The following is an 18719-nucleotide window of genomic DNA, read 5'->3' on the forward strand; positions in this document are numbered from 1 at the left end:
AGGACCACTGCCACTGGGTGCAGTATATTATGCTGTACCCCAGGTCACCTTGAATACTGACCGCCTCATATAGACCGTAACGCAATTTTTTTTTTTGAAAGACAGAATTGATCTGAATTATTTCTAACCGTGTAGTCCAATGGATTTTGGACTAGTTTTGTCTCAATTCTAGCTAATTCTAGTACCTTATATTACTGGTATGCTGTTAAGGAGTTGTCTTTCCTATACTACTGTACCAGAGAGGTCTGCAGTTTTGAGTGGTGTGATGCTCCCTAGACCTGTATACAGGTTTGCAGTGTTAAAAGAGTTAGGCCACTGGAATCCATGCCAATATAACCCTAACCCTTTCATCAGTTGAAGCACAGCCTACACAGAAATCTTAGGATCAAAATCTATGACACTGGCTACGAGGCATTAACCCCTTAGTGTGCCGACTCGTGCAATCCCACACCCATAAGTCATGGTCTCAATGGGATGACCAGTGTAAAAAACAAATACATACACAATTAGAGTTTTCCTAACTAGCCAACCCTCCATGCTCCAGCCAGTGGGCTACATTATTAATGAACATCAGGCTTTCTACAACCATTCAGAACAATGCTTGCCAGAGTGAAGGCAAAAGTCAGGAGTTGTTTACACAAGCATCACAAAAGCTTTTCAAAACCGTGTTCTTCTATTATTTATTTCTTAGCAGACGCCCTTATCCAGGGCGACTTACAATTGTTACAAGATATCACATTATACATTATTTCACATACAATTACCCATTTATACAGTTGGGTTTTTACTGGAGCAATCTAGGTAAAGTACCTTACTCAAGGGTACAACAGCAGTGTCCCCCCACCAGGGATTAAACCCACAACCCTCCGGTCAAGAGTCCAGAGCCCTAACCACTACTCCACACTGCTGCCCTACAAGGTATGTGATGCAGGTTTGACCATGGGACCTGTTCAGACATCTTAGTCACAAACAGTTATCTACATAAAAAGAATGCACGCACGTGTTAAGAAAACATATTTTAATAAAACACAATAAAAAACCCAAACAAAATAAATACAATCATACAACCAGTATCACTGATAATGTTATTATGTATTTCTAAAAATACTTCAAATCACAGTTTGAACCCACCTTTTCTAAAAATACTTCAAATCACAGTTTGAACAGCACCTTTTCACAAATATCAAGTGATTTCTAAAAGAATAAAGAAATATATGAAAAAGGAATATATATATATTTATAACATAAAATACAAATCTACTTTGATTTAGTACAGTGAAATCATATAAATAAAACCACTGATATTTGAAGGAATTTCATATTGTAATCAGATAATTACATTTTCCTTTTTATTCAATCAGACAGCTGTATGTCATGAAGGTATACAAATATAAGTAAAGCAATATTATGAACAACAACATTTTGCACGTGCCATTTTTTTAACAGTACTGAAAGCAAATTAACTTGAACTACTTCATCAGAATAACCTGTAGTGTTTCCAGCAGTGACCTGATAATAAAGATGACAACCCCGCCTAACTGATTCTTAGAACTAATTTATTGGTCCTCGGAAGGCAGCCACAGTCACTGATAAGCCGTTCTAAATTGTGTCTCTTAGTTTGTGATCAGTCCTGAACATAAGCCAATTCCTTGCACAGGTTCTCACAACACCAACATAATTTAACTCGCAGGCAAATTTAGTTGATCTCCTTCAGTCCCGACTTATTTTTCATACACAGAGAAAACCCATTAGTCATATGGACATGTGTGGCCCCAGGGTCTGAACAGGATAAATCTTAAAACCTTACTTTTAATTTCTCTTGGTGTGTGTACACTCCAGGCCACATAAGGTTCCTTTCAGTTGTTTAAAAAAAATACTGGAATATTACTTTTATAAGCAAACAATACTTGATACAATAGGATTAAATATGTTTAAATAATACATAGTAAAAAAACTGAAGTTGAATACAAAAGCTTTTTGTTTGTGTGTGTGTGTGTGTATATATATATATATATATATATATATATATATATATATATATATATATATATAACCTAGAAAACAGTGGTCTTGAAAATGTCACAAAATTCAATATACTTCTTAGGGTTTGACAATACTATTTCCACCAAGATATGAAAACAACTATTCACAAATAATTGCATATATAACAAACATATGTCACTTGTTACAGTCCCTGTTTTTGGGCAAGAATCTTTAACACAGAAATATACCCAGAGAATCCTGAGAAAGTGTATTCTCTGTGAAATGTAATCCTAACTGCTCTGGAAATAAATTAGTTATGAAATAAAGCACCTGTCTCTGCTCATTATATGAGATCTCTGGCTCAATTAATGCTCTATTTCAAACTCATATGCATCAAAAGCTTTAAATATATTTAAAGATAGGAAACCCAATTGTGTAGACCTTTCTCCCATTTACAGTGGTTGTAGCTGTAAGACTAAAGCCCTCAAACTTAATAGTTACTATACTTGCATGTACTCTCCACATTTATGGCTTAAATTCCCTTGAACATACAGGGAGAACACTATGAAAAGGGGCACTGATAATACTTAATTAATGTACCATGGACTTAAAGATAAAAACAAAATCTAATGTTATCATAACTGGTTTCCTCCTGTGCAATGTCTGTAAGTTATAGCACCATTATTGTGATGGTTGAAAGTTCCTTATTGTATTTGTTTCTCAGATGTTGCCGTAGATAATCTTGGGACAGGCCTCTGGCTGGATGCAGTGCGATTCATGCTCTACCAAGCCCGCTGGGCACTGGCAGCCCGGTACACAGGGTTTGAAGCAGTGGGCCTCTATCACTCCCAGAGGCACGTCTTTGTTGAAACAGGTCTTGGGGCAAGGAGGGCCGCACTCATCGAAAATATAACCACGGTCTTGGGGACAGCCCACAGCTGTGGAGGAAGATAAGCACACACAGTATAATTGAAGGAACAAGTAGTATGCATTTTCTCTCTGCCTGATCATTTACACATCCACTTTCTGAAGATCCTTCTGGCTGAGATTCTAAAACAAAAATTGGATCAACAGACGGTGCCAACCTTTAGCTCTTCTACTTGGTCACCCATCTTAATTAAGATCTACTAAAATGTCTTTATTTTCGCAGCAGATTTCTTTGTTATTCTTTCTGCCTTTAAACTGATATAAACAGCATCGTACCACAGAGAGCAGGTGACCTCCACTGCAGAATGACTCCAGACTCCCTGCATTCTGAAGCATAGGCCTCCAGAGCATCACACAAGCAGTCATCCCCATTGGACCCGCAGGCACACAGGTCATAAACACAGGAGGCGAAGAACATCTCTGGCGGGACCACATTGTGGCAGCGCTCAAACACCTTGGACTTCAGAATCTTGCACTTAGCATTGCCCTCCTTGCGTGCACGGTATCCCGCCTCCTTGCACGGGTCAATATCCTCTCCATCGGTACAGTGTGCATTGGTTTGGTTCTCAGCTTGTACCTGAAAGACAAATTTAGAACAATGGCATGTCATTAACAACAGTGGTCACACAGAGCACAGTATGCATGGATTCAGTTTGTGTTGTCTTATTTTTTCAGTACAGGATTATACAGTTGTATCTGTAAAATATATTACATAATGTCAGGTTTTTTACCTTAACCTCAAGATTTCTACAAACCTTCCAGCTATTTCCAAAGGCAGCCTCAGATAAGACAATCTGTCCAGTGCGGATCCTCATGTCATCCTGGGGGTAGTTGTTGAAATTTCCACAGAGACCACACATGTGTCCTTTGTATGTCCCGGGAACACTCACTTCCAAGTGGGACTTCCCATCCCATAGCACCTGCAGGTTTGTAACAGGTTCAGCATTTCCCCATTATAAAACATGTTCAGAGTCCCACCCATATTTCATGTTTGAATTGACATTTACCTCAGTTTTGATGGAATGACTGCAGCCATGTCCATGGCCAAATTTGCAGCCATGGCCAGATTTGCAAGGCTAATAAAAACCTATGGGACCATTTCAAAATATTGTTAAGATAGAAGACTATAAAGTGAATCCAGGCGTGGGATTGAATCATTATTCATTCAAGAAGCAAACTTACCTTTACTCCAATATTGGTGTTCAGTAAAATTGTGTTTGTCTTGCGTTCTATGTATATGTATGGCTCTTTGAGGAAAGGCAAAGTCACAGTCTGATAGTCCACCTGTTACACGAAATTCAAGCATTAAATATCTGTTCAAAATAAAAAAAATAAAAAACTTTAATTGAATAGCAATATGAATATTTTACACAAATTAAAAATGCAACCCTCCTACCACAACAACCCAGTTTTGTAGTAACTGCACCACAACATCTCCAATCAGTACAGTGACTTCTTTAGTCCATGAGACTCCTTTACGACCTCTGTCATCATTGGTTGCATGAATGCTGAAAGTTCATAAAAAAATGGTTTATCATTAGTATATAAGAATGTATGGTTCAAGACTCGAGCAACAATAAATATTTGTATGGTTTAATTTGTTCAACATAGCAAATATGTATTCATTGCACACACAAATTCTATTACATTGTAGCTGTAAAGTTAAAACTGAAGCCTTTCCTAGGTCATTGTTGGGGTAAGAATTAGCTGACAGAAGAAACTGTTCTCACCTGAAATCTCCCCCTTCACAGTCCTCGGCCAACACATAGGTACAGGCCCCCTGGAAGTGGATCATTTTCCCATCGAAAGTGCGGTAATGAGGGTCTCCAAATGCAATGCATGTAGCCGGCCGAGGAATGCAGTGTGGACAGCACATGCCAGGAATCAGAGCTGGGGTCTCATCCTTAAAACAGGAATGGGATTAATTATTTGTATCGCAACTTACATAACGGTATACTAGACATCACTGTGTCTGTGTGTTATTTGCTCCAGTCCTTTTAAGTGCTCAATACATAAATCTTTACTCTTCAAGATTTCAAAGGCTATCTTTCAAGTCACAGTTACCGCTGTTAAAATATCCACTTAAATACTAGAATTCATCCTTTGCATTTCTCAGGCTGATAATGGGGTGATTACATCAGCTCAGAACACATCTCGGGAACACATTTTTAACTTTGCCATCAAATTCAATAAAAATGAGTGTGGGGCAACTGCAAGGCTTCTAACCTATAACAATAACATCTGGAATTGTGAGTGATTTTTTAAGCCATTTTTTTTGTCTTGAAATAGCTCTCATACTGTTCATCGCAGACTGCCAATTCAAAATGGATAATGGCTCCCCCGGCTCCCTACACTATACTATTATTTTTATTATTATGAAAAACAAATCTGCAGTAAGTGATTTTGTGACACTACCTCAGTTCCAAAGGGAGTCATGGTTGTACCTAGTGGAGTACATACCGATGCACAGGAGACCTGTGGGCAGCGTTCAGTTTGACAGTGGACCTCCCCTGAAACACATGTGCAGGTTGTGCACTCATCCACTTCCCAGTGCTCATTGGACTGGTACAGGGTGCCCTGGTACATGCACGAGATGTCTGGGTCTGAAATGAAATGCAACGGAACAGGGTGACCACCTGCATTGGTTATTCAAAGACTGGACCAGACAGATGAGATACTCCAAGAGCTAAGACAAGCAAAGAACTAACAGCACAAGAAAAGGGACACTAGTGGCAAAAAAGGACATATCTTTTATAATTGGTTATCATTCCTTTAAATATGTCGGCTCTGTTTTTTTCAATATATTTTTATTAATTTACTGTGACATATGTTAGCGCACTGGAAAATTCCTTAGGGTACGAGGTGCTGAAAAATGTTTATGTTATAATATTATAATGCAATGCAATTGACTGATACCTTGGCATTCATAACAGCATTTCCCTGGTGATTTCACTTTTACCAGGCCATCCTGGCAAATGACTGGAGCGCATTCCTCAATGTGGCACTCGATGTGACCAAGCTAAAAAGAGGGATTACAGCTACATGTTAATGACTGGAGTGTATTCCTCAATGTGGCACTCGATGTGACCAAGCTAAAAAGAGGGATTACAGCTACATGTTAATGACTGGAGTGTATTCCTCAATGTGGCACTCGATGTGACCAAGCTAAAAAGAGGGATTACAGCTACATGTTTTCTATTTATTATTTATTTAGCAGACGCCCTTATCCAGGACGACTTACAATTGTTACAAGATATCACATTATACATTATTTTACATTATACAGATAACACATTATTTTACATACAATTACCCATTTATACAGTTGGGTTTTTACTGGAGCAATCTAGGTAAAGTACCTTGCTCAAGGGTACAACAGCAGTGTCTCCCACTGGGGATTGAACCCACAACCCTCCGGTCAAGAGTCCAGAGCCCTAACCAACACACACACTGATGTTAATCTCTAGGTATAGAAGATGATATAAAATGATTAAAGTGCAGTTGAGCTTTCATTTACTTTGACACATGCATTGTTTAAAATCCACGTTTTTATATGAATTTATCGCAAATACTACCAAATGCAAACAGGACCACATGATTAAGAAATTAAAAACAAAAGTACATTATATTAAGACAAGTACCTACTGTTTTTTAGACTTGTTTACAGTGGTCCTTTTAATACAAAACTAAGGACATTTGTATATATATGTAATATGTAATATGTATAATAACTGTGTGAATACCAATACATATAATGTTTGCCACAAATCAACTAACTGCAGAAGCAGTTAAGCATAGTGTATCTGAGTTGCATGACTGAAGCTCAGGGAAAATTCTCATTTTACTTACATTACATGTACAGGTGATGCACTCATCCACACTGTCTGTCCAACTCTCGCCATCAGAAACACGACGATTTTCAGCTTCAATCACACACTCTGGAGCCAACACAAACAAGACATTCCTCAAGTTTAGTTTGTACTGTATATGGACATTTCATTATCAAATCTCACTACTGTCATTAGGACGAAAACATTTTCAGTGCAGATTAGGATGTAATGAACAGGATGGTGGTTCAAGGTCTGGTATTTGCCTAAACCAGAAATCAGCCTAGCTAAGAGAACCTTGTGTAAAAAAAAAAAAAAAAGTGCTAAGAGCCTGCATAAGTACACGAGGACTTCACCTCACCTTCAGTGTAAGCAATTACACTAAGCGTATTTAATCTGACCTTGTATGTGACAGCGATGAACTGTTGCAGCTTGTTAAATCCATAATTCCTTTACTGCCAATTGAGCTGCAAGTTAAACTCAGCTTGAGGGCTTTATTTATTTATCATTAAAAGGGGAAGTAGAAAATAAACTCCTTTGAAATAATGTTTGATGTAAGTAAGTCTATGATTTACCTCTACAAATGAGACTTTGATCTCAAACAGCTGCCTAGGGTACAAATATATCCATACAGTATATCCAGAGGTCTTTGAACACAATGTCCTGGTTCTTTAATTGTGAACTCTTCTGGAAAACTAGCAAGTATTTCACACCATAAACTAAAAAAGGTTTCCCATGGGTAACTACTGAAGTTAATTCATCTCTCATGTCTGAGCTCTACAGCTATTTGCTTACCATCACAGATAGGGCAGCAGGAGTCTACAGACAAGAACTGCTCTGAAGTTGGACAGTTTAAAGGAAGACACCCTTGGTGAATACAAATCCAAGTCAGATCCTAAAAGATTAAAGAAATCTTATTTTTTTTAGAAATATGAATCCTGGGGTTACTATAACAACAATGTATACAAGAACATATGTGCTGCGTTTGGTGATCGGATCGCTTTGCATATTTCAGATTGTAACGAATGCTTGCCCATCAAACAAACTGCCCAACAGAAAGCAGCGAAAGCCCCACCTGTGTTGAAAACCCCAGACACTGACTAGGAGTTCAAGGGTTAAGGACACACTGATTACTGTATGTATAACTTGACTAACGGCCAGAGTTAATGGTTACAACTGAGATCATTTTTATACTGCATCTGGGTATAGCAAGTTACACTGAAACAATAAGAACATCACTGTTTACTGTAGATTTGAAAACACATCAAATGTATGTTCATGCTCCAACCCTTTCATGCATAACATATTTTTACAGATACATTTTTTCCCCCATTGCTTTATAAAGGGGAGGCTATCATACATCTGCATCTTCCATATGTCCCCATATAAAGACTAGAAGACAGTTTTTTTTTTTAATCCGTCACCATATGAGGTCGCCATGCATGAAAAGTAAATTCTGGGGGTCCATTTGGGATTATATTCACCCACATACACCACTTGTTGCTGTCTAAATAAAAGTGATTTTGTGTGTGACATACCTTACACTGACAGGTATAACATGGATCATCTGTAGCATGGACTTCACTGCCAACAAGAGTGGCTGTGCAGTTACTCAGCGGCTCTGAAAACAAACAAACAAATTGTTTTAAACAATTTTTTACCTTTTTATCCCCAATAGTAAAAATTTCAAAAATCTTCAAAAAAGAATATCAATTGTAAACCAAAGTTTAATAAAAAGTAAAAAAATAAAAATTTCCAGCAGTTGGTACGAATGCTGCCTCAATGTATCCTCCAATTCTGAACATTGTTTCATTGAATTTGTTTAAACGTTTTTTTTTTTTTTTTTAAATGTTAGTGTGACATATGTATGTTTGCATGAATGGACAGGCTACAGCACATCCCCAGATTCCGATATTCAATAAATGGTTTTATCGTGCGTGTGCAGTTAAACCTTAAAATTGTACAATTACACTTGTAGATTGCAGTTGGTCCATTTAAAAGAAAATAATATATAAATATAACTTATATGATTGCCTTCACCCTTCTCTAAGATACTAATTGCAAACGGATTACAATAACAAAGGGATCTGTATTAATGAAATCACCAGATGTTGGGTTCATTTCCATTAATTATTGTTCAGGAGAACTAAAGCCAGAGAAGGCAGTTTGTTGATCTGGCCCTCTGCAATGTCACCTTTTGTACCCAAATGACAGCACAGCTCATCCACTTAATGCTCGTGATTACAGTATAATGGGAATGATTTTTTGGAAAGGACACAAGTTCACTATTACCATCTGTTTGCTCACTGTTTACAGATGTGATTTAAACCACAATCGTCAGATCACAGTCACTGTTAAACATATTGCAAACTAAACACTGCATGCAGCGATTTTCAAACCTGGTCAAAATAAAGCCCTCAATAGCTTCATCATGAGCTCAGCTACACCATTGAAATGTCTATTCCATGCCATCTGCCCTGGCAAAGTTTCAGTAGATTCAGGAAAGTGGTTAAAGCCAATTACAAGCCAGAACACAAGTGAGCCCAACATTATATTGGATCGCTTACGAGGTAATGAAGAGTTTTTAAAATCTAAAGCTAAAGGTAGTATAATGTGGGTGTAATGAGATGAGGTTTAAATCAGGATTGAGAAATATAGACTGTCCTTGAACATGGAGTGCTTACCCTTGGTAACATTCCGTTCTGTGTCTCCATGACTACTGTTGCTTAGTTTGGGTTAAAAATAGAAAAGCTCAGTAACGTATTTCATTTGGGGCCCTGCCTACTAGTTGCCTGGTATCCAATATACATGAAAAAACAGCTGTGTAAAACTGTTTTCTTTCATCTGCTTGGTCAGTCATTGTAAATAGAAATACTGACGTGCACAAGTAGGACAGCATTGGTCAGATCCAGGGAAGTGAATGTGATTCTTGGGACAGTCCACCAAGCTCGGACACTGCTTACGGTAACAGCGTAAATGCTGCTCCCCATCTGGCATCACCTGCAGAAAATCACCCCCAAAAACGTAAGAAGAAAAAAAACAAAAACATCTGTTCATACAAACATACAGTACTAGAGTGTTTTTTTTTTAACTGATTATATGGCATTAGTACTTGATTCAATTAAGGTATAAAAAACGTTGGTATGAGGAGCTCTAGGTGTGGGCTGGATGTTAGTACCTGACCTCTGTGGTAGTCTAGGTATATAAGGAATGTGTTTTCTGGCCAGTATTTCTTTGTTTTGATCTAGGATCAGCGTAAATAGTTATTTGTTGAAAGAACAAGTTTACTTTTGTTCACAAATAAAGTATTTGTTTCTTTTAACTGAATTTTTGGTTGTGTGTCTTCCCTGTTTAACATCAGCCACTCGGCACACCCTCACACAAACCGGTAACCGGTCCGAACAAGTCATGTGAGTATTATTGTGATTATATGCCTTACTGCTGACTATTTTCCTCATAGGTTCCTGCACTGTATGGCAGGCTTGTCAGTTTTACCACACTTGCATTTCTGACTGAACAGTGACAAAATAATACTTTTTTTCAAACAACATAGTTAAAAGAAATCTTTGGAAACTTTGAGAAGTGTCAACATTAAAAACGCATGCATTTTTAAGTAATTTTGAATTGATTTTCATTTTAAAACTACAAGACAAGTTGCTGTGCAGACTTATGGCTTTCTGTACATTTTTCCGGATAGGAAGTCATAAGTCTAACACAGACTTGACCCTCACCTTCATGTGAGTACTATTATCCCTATCATTACACGGTGCACAGTGATTGACTCTAGAGCACAATGTTTTACAAAGGGTCATTGCAAGTGACATTCTATTTAGCTTCAGTGACATGTCTGATTGACAGAATGAAACTCTTTTATTCCAGATATTTTAAAATATCAAATGACAGTTAATTCCAACCATATGGCCATCTCTTGTCAGGTCCTGACAAGCTGCATTCCATTCTTCAGTTCACTGACTATAAAGATCACACTAGGCTTTCAGTCACAATGAATGACATACAGTACACTGTATAAACTGTGCTATATAAATCCTACCAGTCTTAAAAATTAAAAAATAGTTTAATCAAAAGCTAAGTGAGTTGGGAGTGCTCTGTTGATCCAGTCTGTGACCTTTTTCAAAGAGTGAAAAGTGTAAATAATAAATAAAATAAAAAATTCTCTCACCTCACAAGTACAAATCTCACATGGATCACTGGCAGGCTGGAAGCTGTCCCCTGGACCATATATTCTGTCATTGTACACACAATCTGCAAGGAAAAGCACACTAATAAAACACTGCTATTTGGCTATTTGATTATTACTGTATAAAAAAGGTTTCTTAAACCTCAAAAAGGGATAACATTAATAACAAGTAAAGATGGCTTCAAAATTAATTGCACTGTTCAATATTTAAAAGGTTTTTGGTTGCAAAATAGACAATTGTTAAAAAAGGTCAAATTTGATGCTTGGTCCAGGAGGATTTGGACACAAATTAGGAGCAACCAGGAACTGAGAAGACAGAGGGCTCAAAAACAAGTACCTGTGACAGAGCTTGACTTATGAAAAACAATTCTTAGGAGGTGTCTCAGGTGTTTTTTTCTAGTCAGCAAATTGTGTTTAAGAACACCTTTAATTTCTCAAAGGCAACACATTCCTTGGCAGGTTTCTTACTCTATCACTTGCTGACAGGTCATGGCATTAGCAAGAACTTGTCAGCAATTCATTTTAAGTGTACGTTATGAGACATTTCTTAAATGTTTTATTTTTATTTTTAGAAAAAGTGATTTGACGTATTTAGTATGAAATATTTTAGTGTCCAAAGTATTACTCAGGCTCCAACAATTAAGATATTTTTTGTTTTTATCACATCTCATCTCCAGTCCATGTAGCTGATTTCGCTGTACATTACTGCATCCCCAGTCAGTTGCTGGTAATATTACTCAAATGACCCACACATAAACATGTACCTACCTGCACACAGGGGGCAGCACTCTCCTGGAACATGGATCTGATTTACACAAGGTGAGACGCAGCGAATCTCTGAACAGGTTGTGACTCCATCCACACACATACAGGACATACAGGGGGTTGTGGTAGCAAACCAGCTGCTGCCATCCGTGTACTCCCTCCCATTGTACACACAGCCTACACAGTACAACATGGACACAACAGAAGGAATGCAACTAATTGAAATGTAACTCAGTACTCAGACATATCAACATAATTCACTGAATTTATATATTTATATATATATATATATATATATATATATTTCTGCGTTTCTCATTTTCCTACCTCTACAGCGAGGGCAGCAGGTGCCAGGGTCTGTCACTTGGTGCATGCAGTTCAGTCTCGGGCACAGGGTGTTCCCACAATTAACATTCCCACCCTGAAACAAAAGATTTTCACTTAAAACATACTGGCCTGTATTTTCCATTGTAGACATATAGGGCCCTATTTTCCACTGTGGGCAAATTGCCCATGTAATACATTTACTATGTTGAGGATAATTTGTCTGCGATTTGCCCATGGTGGAAAATATGAGCCATAATGTAGGCAATTGTGTACACAATGGAGAAATCAGGCCCTCTGTAGTCATCACATTTCCATCATCCAAAATTCAACCGACGACAAATGTAGTAATTGAAAACACATTTACCAGTACTGGTTTATATATTTTTTTGTGTGCATATTAATATTTCATTTACAGTAGATTATCTTTAATGGATAAGTGAAATATTTAATGGGTAAAAAAAAAAATACGTGAACATTTTGCTTTTTATTTTCCAAATCTCTACCTCCCTTTAAATGTTAATTTGTTGTCGTTAAGCTGTCTCTGCATCCTAATAAAGAGAAAACTATTAATTACAAACTGTGTTTAAGATTTTTTTTCTTTGCTACAAATCAAGGTGATTTTAAATTATGGACTTGCTATCAGTGTATTTTATGCTGAAAAGAAAACCTATCAGGACAACTCTGTTAAACGACTGAAAATAACAAAGCACAAAGATAGACAAGGCAAGTGCAAAAATGAAATGCAATTAGGACCAGGGATGAGCCATTAACGTACCAGGGATGAGCCATTAACGTACAGTAAGTCTGTTTAAAATAAAAACTAAGTGAAACAGAATCAGGCTTAGTAAAGACAAGTGACATTGTTTTGTAATTAGGAAACAGAATTGGCTCAAAATAAGTTGAAAGGGACATCATGTGATCAGTCCTGAGGTAAAGAGGCTTTCTTACATTGCAGGAGCACTGCCTACAGTTGTCTGGAGTGAAGTCTTCTCCGTCGCTGTACAGCACGCCCTCAAAGAAGCACTCCTGGCATAGGGGACAGCACTGACCGGGCAAGCGGGAGGGGTAGCTGCATGTGACATCACAGCGCACCTCTGAGCATCTCACCTCCCCTTGCTGACAAACGAAAACTCACATTAGTTACACGTTGAAGCTTTCTTTCATGAACTTCTCATATGTAATTGCCTGAGTAAAATGGCTTTTGAAACCAACATATTTTGTTTCTACTGCATGGAAACAGTTATACCAGTATATTCAAATAGGTTTTAACTCATACGTTGGAAACTCCCCCCCCCCCCCATATAATGAGTCGGTAGAATGAGGTGTGAGTGAGAGGGTAGGATGGCCTTACCACACAGGCGCACTCTTGACAGTCATTGGTGGATGAAGGCCAATGAACCCCCACTGCATACTCCTTCCCAAAATATGAGCACACTGCAAAAGAGAAAAACAAGTTAGTATGTAAAACAAACTTCAAAAAAGACAATTAGATTACATAAGTCATTTGCCTCAACATAATTGTGAGATACTGTAAGTGTTTGATGGAGATCACACCAATGTAGGTACAGTATTCATTAGATATGTGACAGATCACATTGGGTAGAAATTATTATGGGCTAAGCATAGGTAATATTTTGCTCAGACCAGTAAACCCTGACCTGGCCTTGCATTTTGAACCCCCCCCCCCCCCCCATATTGTACAATACAAAATGCATGCCATGTGACGATGAGGGCAGAAGACGAGATGGTTATATAAAAAAAAAGTGGTGTCCTTACCTGGGCACTCGGGGCAGCACTGCCCTGGTTTAGTGAGGGGGTTGTTACAAGTTGTCTGGGGGCACACCACAGTGGTGCACACAACGTTTCCATGGAGACAGCTGCAACGCTGGCAGGGGTCTGAGGGCGAGTGGAAGGTCTGCCTGTTGCTGAATTCAAAACCTTCATAGAAGCAGCGGTCACAGGATGGGCAGCAGGCAGGTGAGGGCACTGGGTGGGAACACTGCTGGGGGCATGACGTCTTGTGACAAGTCACTACCTCATTCTGCACATCCAAGAGAGCACTCAGTTACTGAAGCACATAGCAGTCTGCCACACAAATCACTTTAAAAAGACTACCAGTAGTATTTTTGTACCACATATCCTCCAACTGAACAGTTAAAACTGAACAAACTTACGGTATAGGAGACTGCCAATAATAGGTGTGCTTGTGCAAAACAAAAAAAAATAATACAATAAATATCTTCTGTACAGCAGAACACAAAATTTACTTTAGATCAATACATTTCACCTATTTTCTTGTTTTGCGCTTTTGGTGTGAACGCAGATGTTTACATGCTCATGCATGTGTTTTTTTAGTTGCAGTTTAAAATCATAGAAGCTTATACCTTTTGATTTAGCCACACATGCAGATTATCTGGTTAATGAATGACTTACGATGCATGTACACTTCGAGCAGCTGTCTGCAGGGGAGTCGAAGGTGGCTCCAGTCTCATAGACCCGGTCCAAGTAGTGGCAGATCCCTGTACACTGAGGACAGCACTCTCCAGGAGGGGTGGCAGGGTTACGGCAGGACACAGGGGGGCAGGTTACTGATACACACGTGACACCACCATTCTTTAAACAAACAAGGGAGATACTGTTATCAAATCATACAGCTAGCAAGACCACCTCCTTTTATGACCAATTTGCATTCCAATAACTGGAGACTGATGTGATGTACAATCTTTACAGTTCTTATTTTTCTTTATTCTCATAAACAGGGTAAAATGAATCAGTATCGATAGACGTAAAAAAAATCTATTTGTTTCATTGTTCTGTGAATTTGAGTCATTCAAGAAGCAGCTGAATGCCCCGGGTGAAAGCTTGTGATGTTTTTCTACAAAAGAACTCCACTGGAAAGCATAGTGAAGTTTGTGCCTCAACACCTTACCAGACAAGTACAGCGCTGACATTTGTTATTCGGATCCAAGAATCTTTCGCCATTTTTACAGTCTCTGCCTCTGAAAATACATCCATCACACACAGGGCAGGTGCATGTGTCGATTGCAGGGTGGGGACAAGAGACCTTACTGCACTTTTTTGTTCCACATGTCACTTCACCTTTCTGGGATATTCCAACAAAAAACAGAGAAACCAATTGAAAGAAGGTGCATTTATTAGGCAAACTTACTCAAATGTATTTTTATTGGCCTCATACACAAACCACATTTACCGACCCTAATGTCTGTCAATGCCTGACTCTTAGTCCTGTCATACATTAAGCTGCAGATTTATCTAAAGGTCAGCTGACTAACAAAAATGTAGTATGAGCCGGGTCAAGAAACTAACCAAAGGAAGTCACACAGCAACAATATAAATCTCAGTACTTACGCTACCAATTAAGGGAACACTCTCAGCTATTTAAAAGCTGCAAGAGGAGTTGCCATTCAAATTCCATTTAAACTATTTACAACTTTCTCATATAATACAGCTTATATTTTAACTGGGAGGTCAGCTGGAGTTGCCATTTCCAAGTCACTCACGAGAATATTGCAATGTGAACAACAACCTCAGTGTTCTGATGGAGAACACTGGTGGTGCTTGCAGCTTCAACTTACTGACTCTTTGAAAAGGGGTTTCCTATACTTCACTGGCATTGCAGAAGACAGAAATCTGCTATTATAATCTGGAAGATTAATGAAGGGCTAACTTACAAAGCATGTGCACTCCTGGCACCCTCCTTTGGAACCTTGAAAGGTTTGTCCATCAATATAGTCCCTTCCTTGGAAATAACACCCTAACAAAAATGAGACACAAAATTCACAGATCAAAAAGAGAATTATTTAGGCGTCTAAACCAACCTGGAATGGAGGCAAGCTATGGCACTGTATTGTCTTTTAAACAATCAAATGCAAACTTAACTAAACGTAAAAGACAGCAAGGGGCCAATAAGTATATGGTACTTACCAATTTATTAATTTTTCCAGCAAGCCTTAATGACAGTAGTGATCTGGACTTGTTAAAAAAAAAACTGAGTTAAAAAAAAAAATCATAATCTCACCATCACAGAGTGGGCAGTCACATGGCCCAACAACAGGGTGAGGACAAGGAGCCGGAGAACACAGTCTCTTTATGCACTGAACAGAGCCAGACTGAAAAAAACAAACAATGATGAGTTAGTGGAGAGAGGTATGGGAAGCCTCAATTAAGGAAAAGAGACGTGTGCTACTAGCAGAACTAACAAAGTGAAACTTGACGTAGAGTACAACCCAAATGAGCTCTTCCTATAGTGGGAAAAACAAGACAACCAATGATGGTTTAAGGTTGTGCATAAAAACAAACATCTTCAACAATGGAGTAAAGAAGCACAAGTCTTACCCTGCAGGTACACTGGGAGCAGGAGTCAGCCGGATCGTGGAATGTCTGTCCATTGATGATAACAACCCCATTATAGAAACACCCTGTCATGAAATAGATGTACACAATACAGGTACAATGTGAAATCAGGACAAACCTATTGATTTGCAGAAGTAATAGAGATGTAAAGGGAACATACATAATGCACTTTGTTAAGGTTGCATGTTTAGATCATCACCATCATTATTACCGTTGTTATTATTATTATTATTATTATTATTATTATTATTATTATTATTCCTACATGCGTTACTCCTTGCATAGTGAAAATAGACCTTTGATTAAACGGACTGCCCTTTGCATGACTGGTTAATTGTTAAGCAGCTGGCATCCCTGATGTCTGTTCTGTAATTTAACAAAGCCATCAGTACAGGTACTACATAAGTCTAACATTTCTGAAACCAAGATAGTTATCCATTTTTTTAAGTTAACAGCTTTGACTAGTTATCATTAATTCTTCTCAGAGCTATGTAATCATTTGACATGTAAAAATGTTTAAGATAACACTCAAGATTACATGTACTGTATTTGTACTGATTGCTTCACTATTACTCCTTGTCCCTGTTGCAAGTCAGTTAAGTCACAATGGGTAAGACAGTAGACTGGATATTAATAGAAGGCTGCTGATAGACTTTGCTGTTAGATATGGTTTTAGGAATGGGCCCATATCCCTCAAGAATAATGTAAACCCATTATAGTTGTGTTATGGCTGTTCTGGCTGAGCATGATGTTCCATACAACCTATTGCAGTGCGAGGGGACTCCATTGTATTCACCATTTGCAATCTATCTGCTTTAAATAATTCTATGCATAGTGTCTATACCCTTACCTTCACAGACTGGGCAGCACTTTCCAGGAAGGGAAATGGGATGGGTACAGCCTGGGTTATAACATGGTTTGGGACTGCAGTTCACAAATCCACTCATACAAGTGCAGCGCTTACACTGGTTCTGGGGATCAGTGAACTCCTGGCCATTCAGGTACTCCTGACCCAGGTAATTACATCCTGTGGTAAGGGAGGAGAAGTCAGACACATACAGCTATCCACTGAAAGCCAAAATTCATAACATATACTGTATGAGTCATAAAAATATCGGCCCACAGAATACCAGCAAACCGCATTCAAACTTTCATGTATTTAGGGCTATTACACAAAAGAAACTGATCAACACAAATGGTAGTTCTGGATACAGTGCAATGTATATCAGATTCACACTGCAGGGATCCAAGTTAACCGTTTACCCTTCCTTTACTCTTTTACAAGGTTTTCAATCAATTCACAGGTGTTCTGAGTTTGGTTACTCCAATAGATTTAAGGTCGAGCTTGTTGCTGATCTTCTAAATAAAGCAAAACCCTGAACCTCCCTAGCTTGCCAAAGTGGCTGTTCAGAAATTCCAATGAGATTTCAGCAATGAGGACACTGCTGTTGGACACTGTCCTTTGAACATCCTGTGTATACATGTAGACAATTCTATTTAAAGGACAGTTCTAAACACCTCATGCATGCAGATGTTTCTTTTGGATTGTCCAGATCACATCAGTGCTACTTTCCTGTGGGTGGATCTTTAATGTGCATTAAATGTAGCGTAATGGGAATGCAAGACCCCCTAAACATGAGGAAAAACAAATTAATTGCACCCTGCCCTTTATTGTAGTGTTCCTAAACATGAATGGCCATTAGCTACACCACATAAAGCAGCTTCATTCCACAACATCTGCAGCAAAGCTAAAGCATAATGAAAAATATACAGACTTGACAGTTTTCCGCACATACCGTATCCCCCAATTCTGATACTCTCAGTAAAGAATGTAACCACTGGCGGTTTACAAAAAAAAAAAAAAAAAAAATTGTCATTCCTCTAAATCACCTACTCCGAAACCCTAGTTTACCTTCTTTGTTTGATTTCAACTTGAAACATTCTTGAATGCTTGCACTTGTAGGGACTGATCAATATCCTTCTGGTTTGCAGTATAGTATATTGTTGTGACAAGAGGGATTAAACATTAATTCAGCCAAACAGGGAGTCCAAACAGCACAGAGGGTCCAAAAGCAAATATGTCTTGATGTATTCATGTCATACCAGTACTACAGTAATACCATGGATTTAGTGGAACTTTGTATATATAAAAAATGTAATCTTTGTGAAATTTGAAAGCTGTGGGTCTGGTACAATATAAAAATGCCTGTAGAGAGGTACAGTTGTATTAATTATTGCAAAAGAACAGCTGGCAATAACAGTCAAATGTCAAATATAGCATTAAGGGTGACAAGCATCCAGAGCAGCAAACAGGTTAA

The 18719-nt window shown here is 38.3% G+C and overlaps 1 protein-coding gene across 2 annotated transcripts in view; it reads right to left on the minus strand.

The window, feature by feature from the left end:
• Positions 1–1003: 1003 nt before the first annotated feature.
• The window catches only part of LOC117415787 (kielin/chordin-like protein), a 93554-nt gene continuing 75838 nt past the window's right edge, over positions 1004–18719 (minus strand). For both annotated transcript variants that reach the window (XM_034026589.3, XM_059027327.1), the window contains 24 exons: positions 17252–17428; positions 16384–16466; positions 16067–16157; positions 15720–15802; positions 14957–15130; positions 14461–14640; positions 13804–14068; positions 13379–13461; positions 12976–13143; positions 12028–12121; positions 11704–11877; positions 10918–11000; positions 9617–9737; positions 8276–8358; positions 7533–7632; positions 6760–6848; positions 5827–5929; positions 5371–5513; positions 4641–4813; positions 4307–4418; positions 4093–4194; positions 3666–3830; positions 3187–3487; positions 1004–2921 (listed from right to left, as the gene is read on the minus strand). In XM_034026589.3, coding sequence (XP_033882480.2) covers positions 2704–2921; positions 3187–3487; positions 3666–3830; positions 4093–4194; positions 4307–4418; positions 4641–4813; positions 5371–5513; positions 5827–5929; positions 6760–6848; positions 7533–7632; positions 8276–8358; positions 9617–9737; positions 10918–11000; positions 11704–11877; positions 12028–12121; positions 12976–13143; positions 13379–13461; positions 13804–14068; positions 14461–14640; positions 14957–15130; positions 15720–15802; positions 16067–16157; positions 16384–16466; positions 17252–17428 — 3365 coding nt within the window. In that variant the 3' untranslated portion in view covers positions 1004–2703. The remainder of the gene's footprint in view (positions 2922–3186; positions 3488–3665; positions 3831–4092; positions 4195–4306; positions 4419–4640; positions 4814–5370; positions 5514–5826; positions 5930–6759; positions 6849–7532; positions 7633–8275; positions 8359–9616; positions 9738–10917; positions 11001–11703; positions 11878–12027; positions 12122–12975; positions 13144–13378; positions 13462–13803; positions 14069–14460; positions 14641–14956; positions 15131–15719; positions 15803–16066; positions 16158–16383; positions 16467–17251; positions 17429–18719) is intronic.

This window comes from Acipenser ruthenus, chromosome 7, assembly GCF_902713425.1.
Source record: "Acipenser ruthenus chromosome 7, fAciRut3.2 maternal haplotype, whole genome shotgun sequence".
Taxonomy (NCBI): Eukaryota; Metazoa; Chordata; class Actinopteri; order Acipenseriformes; family Acipenseridae; genus Acipenser; species Acipenser ruthenus.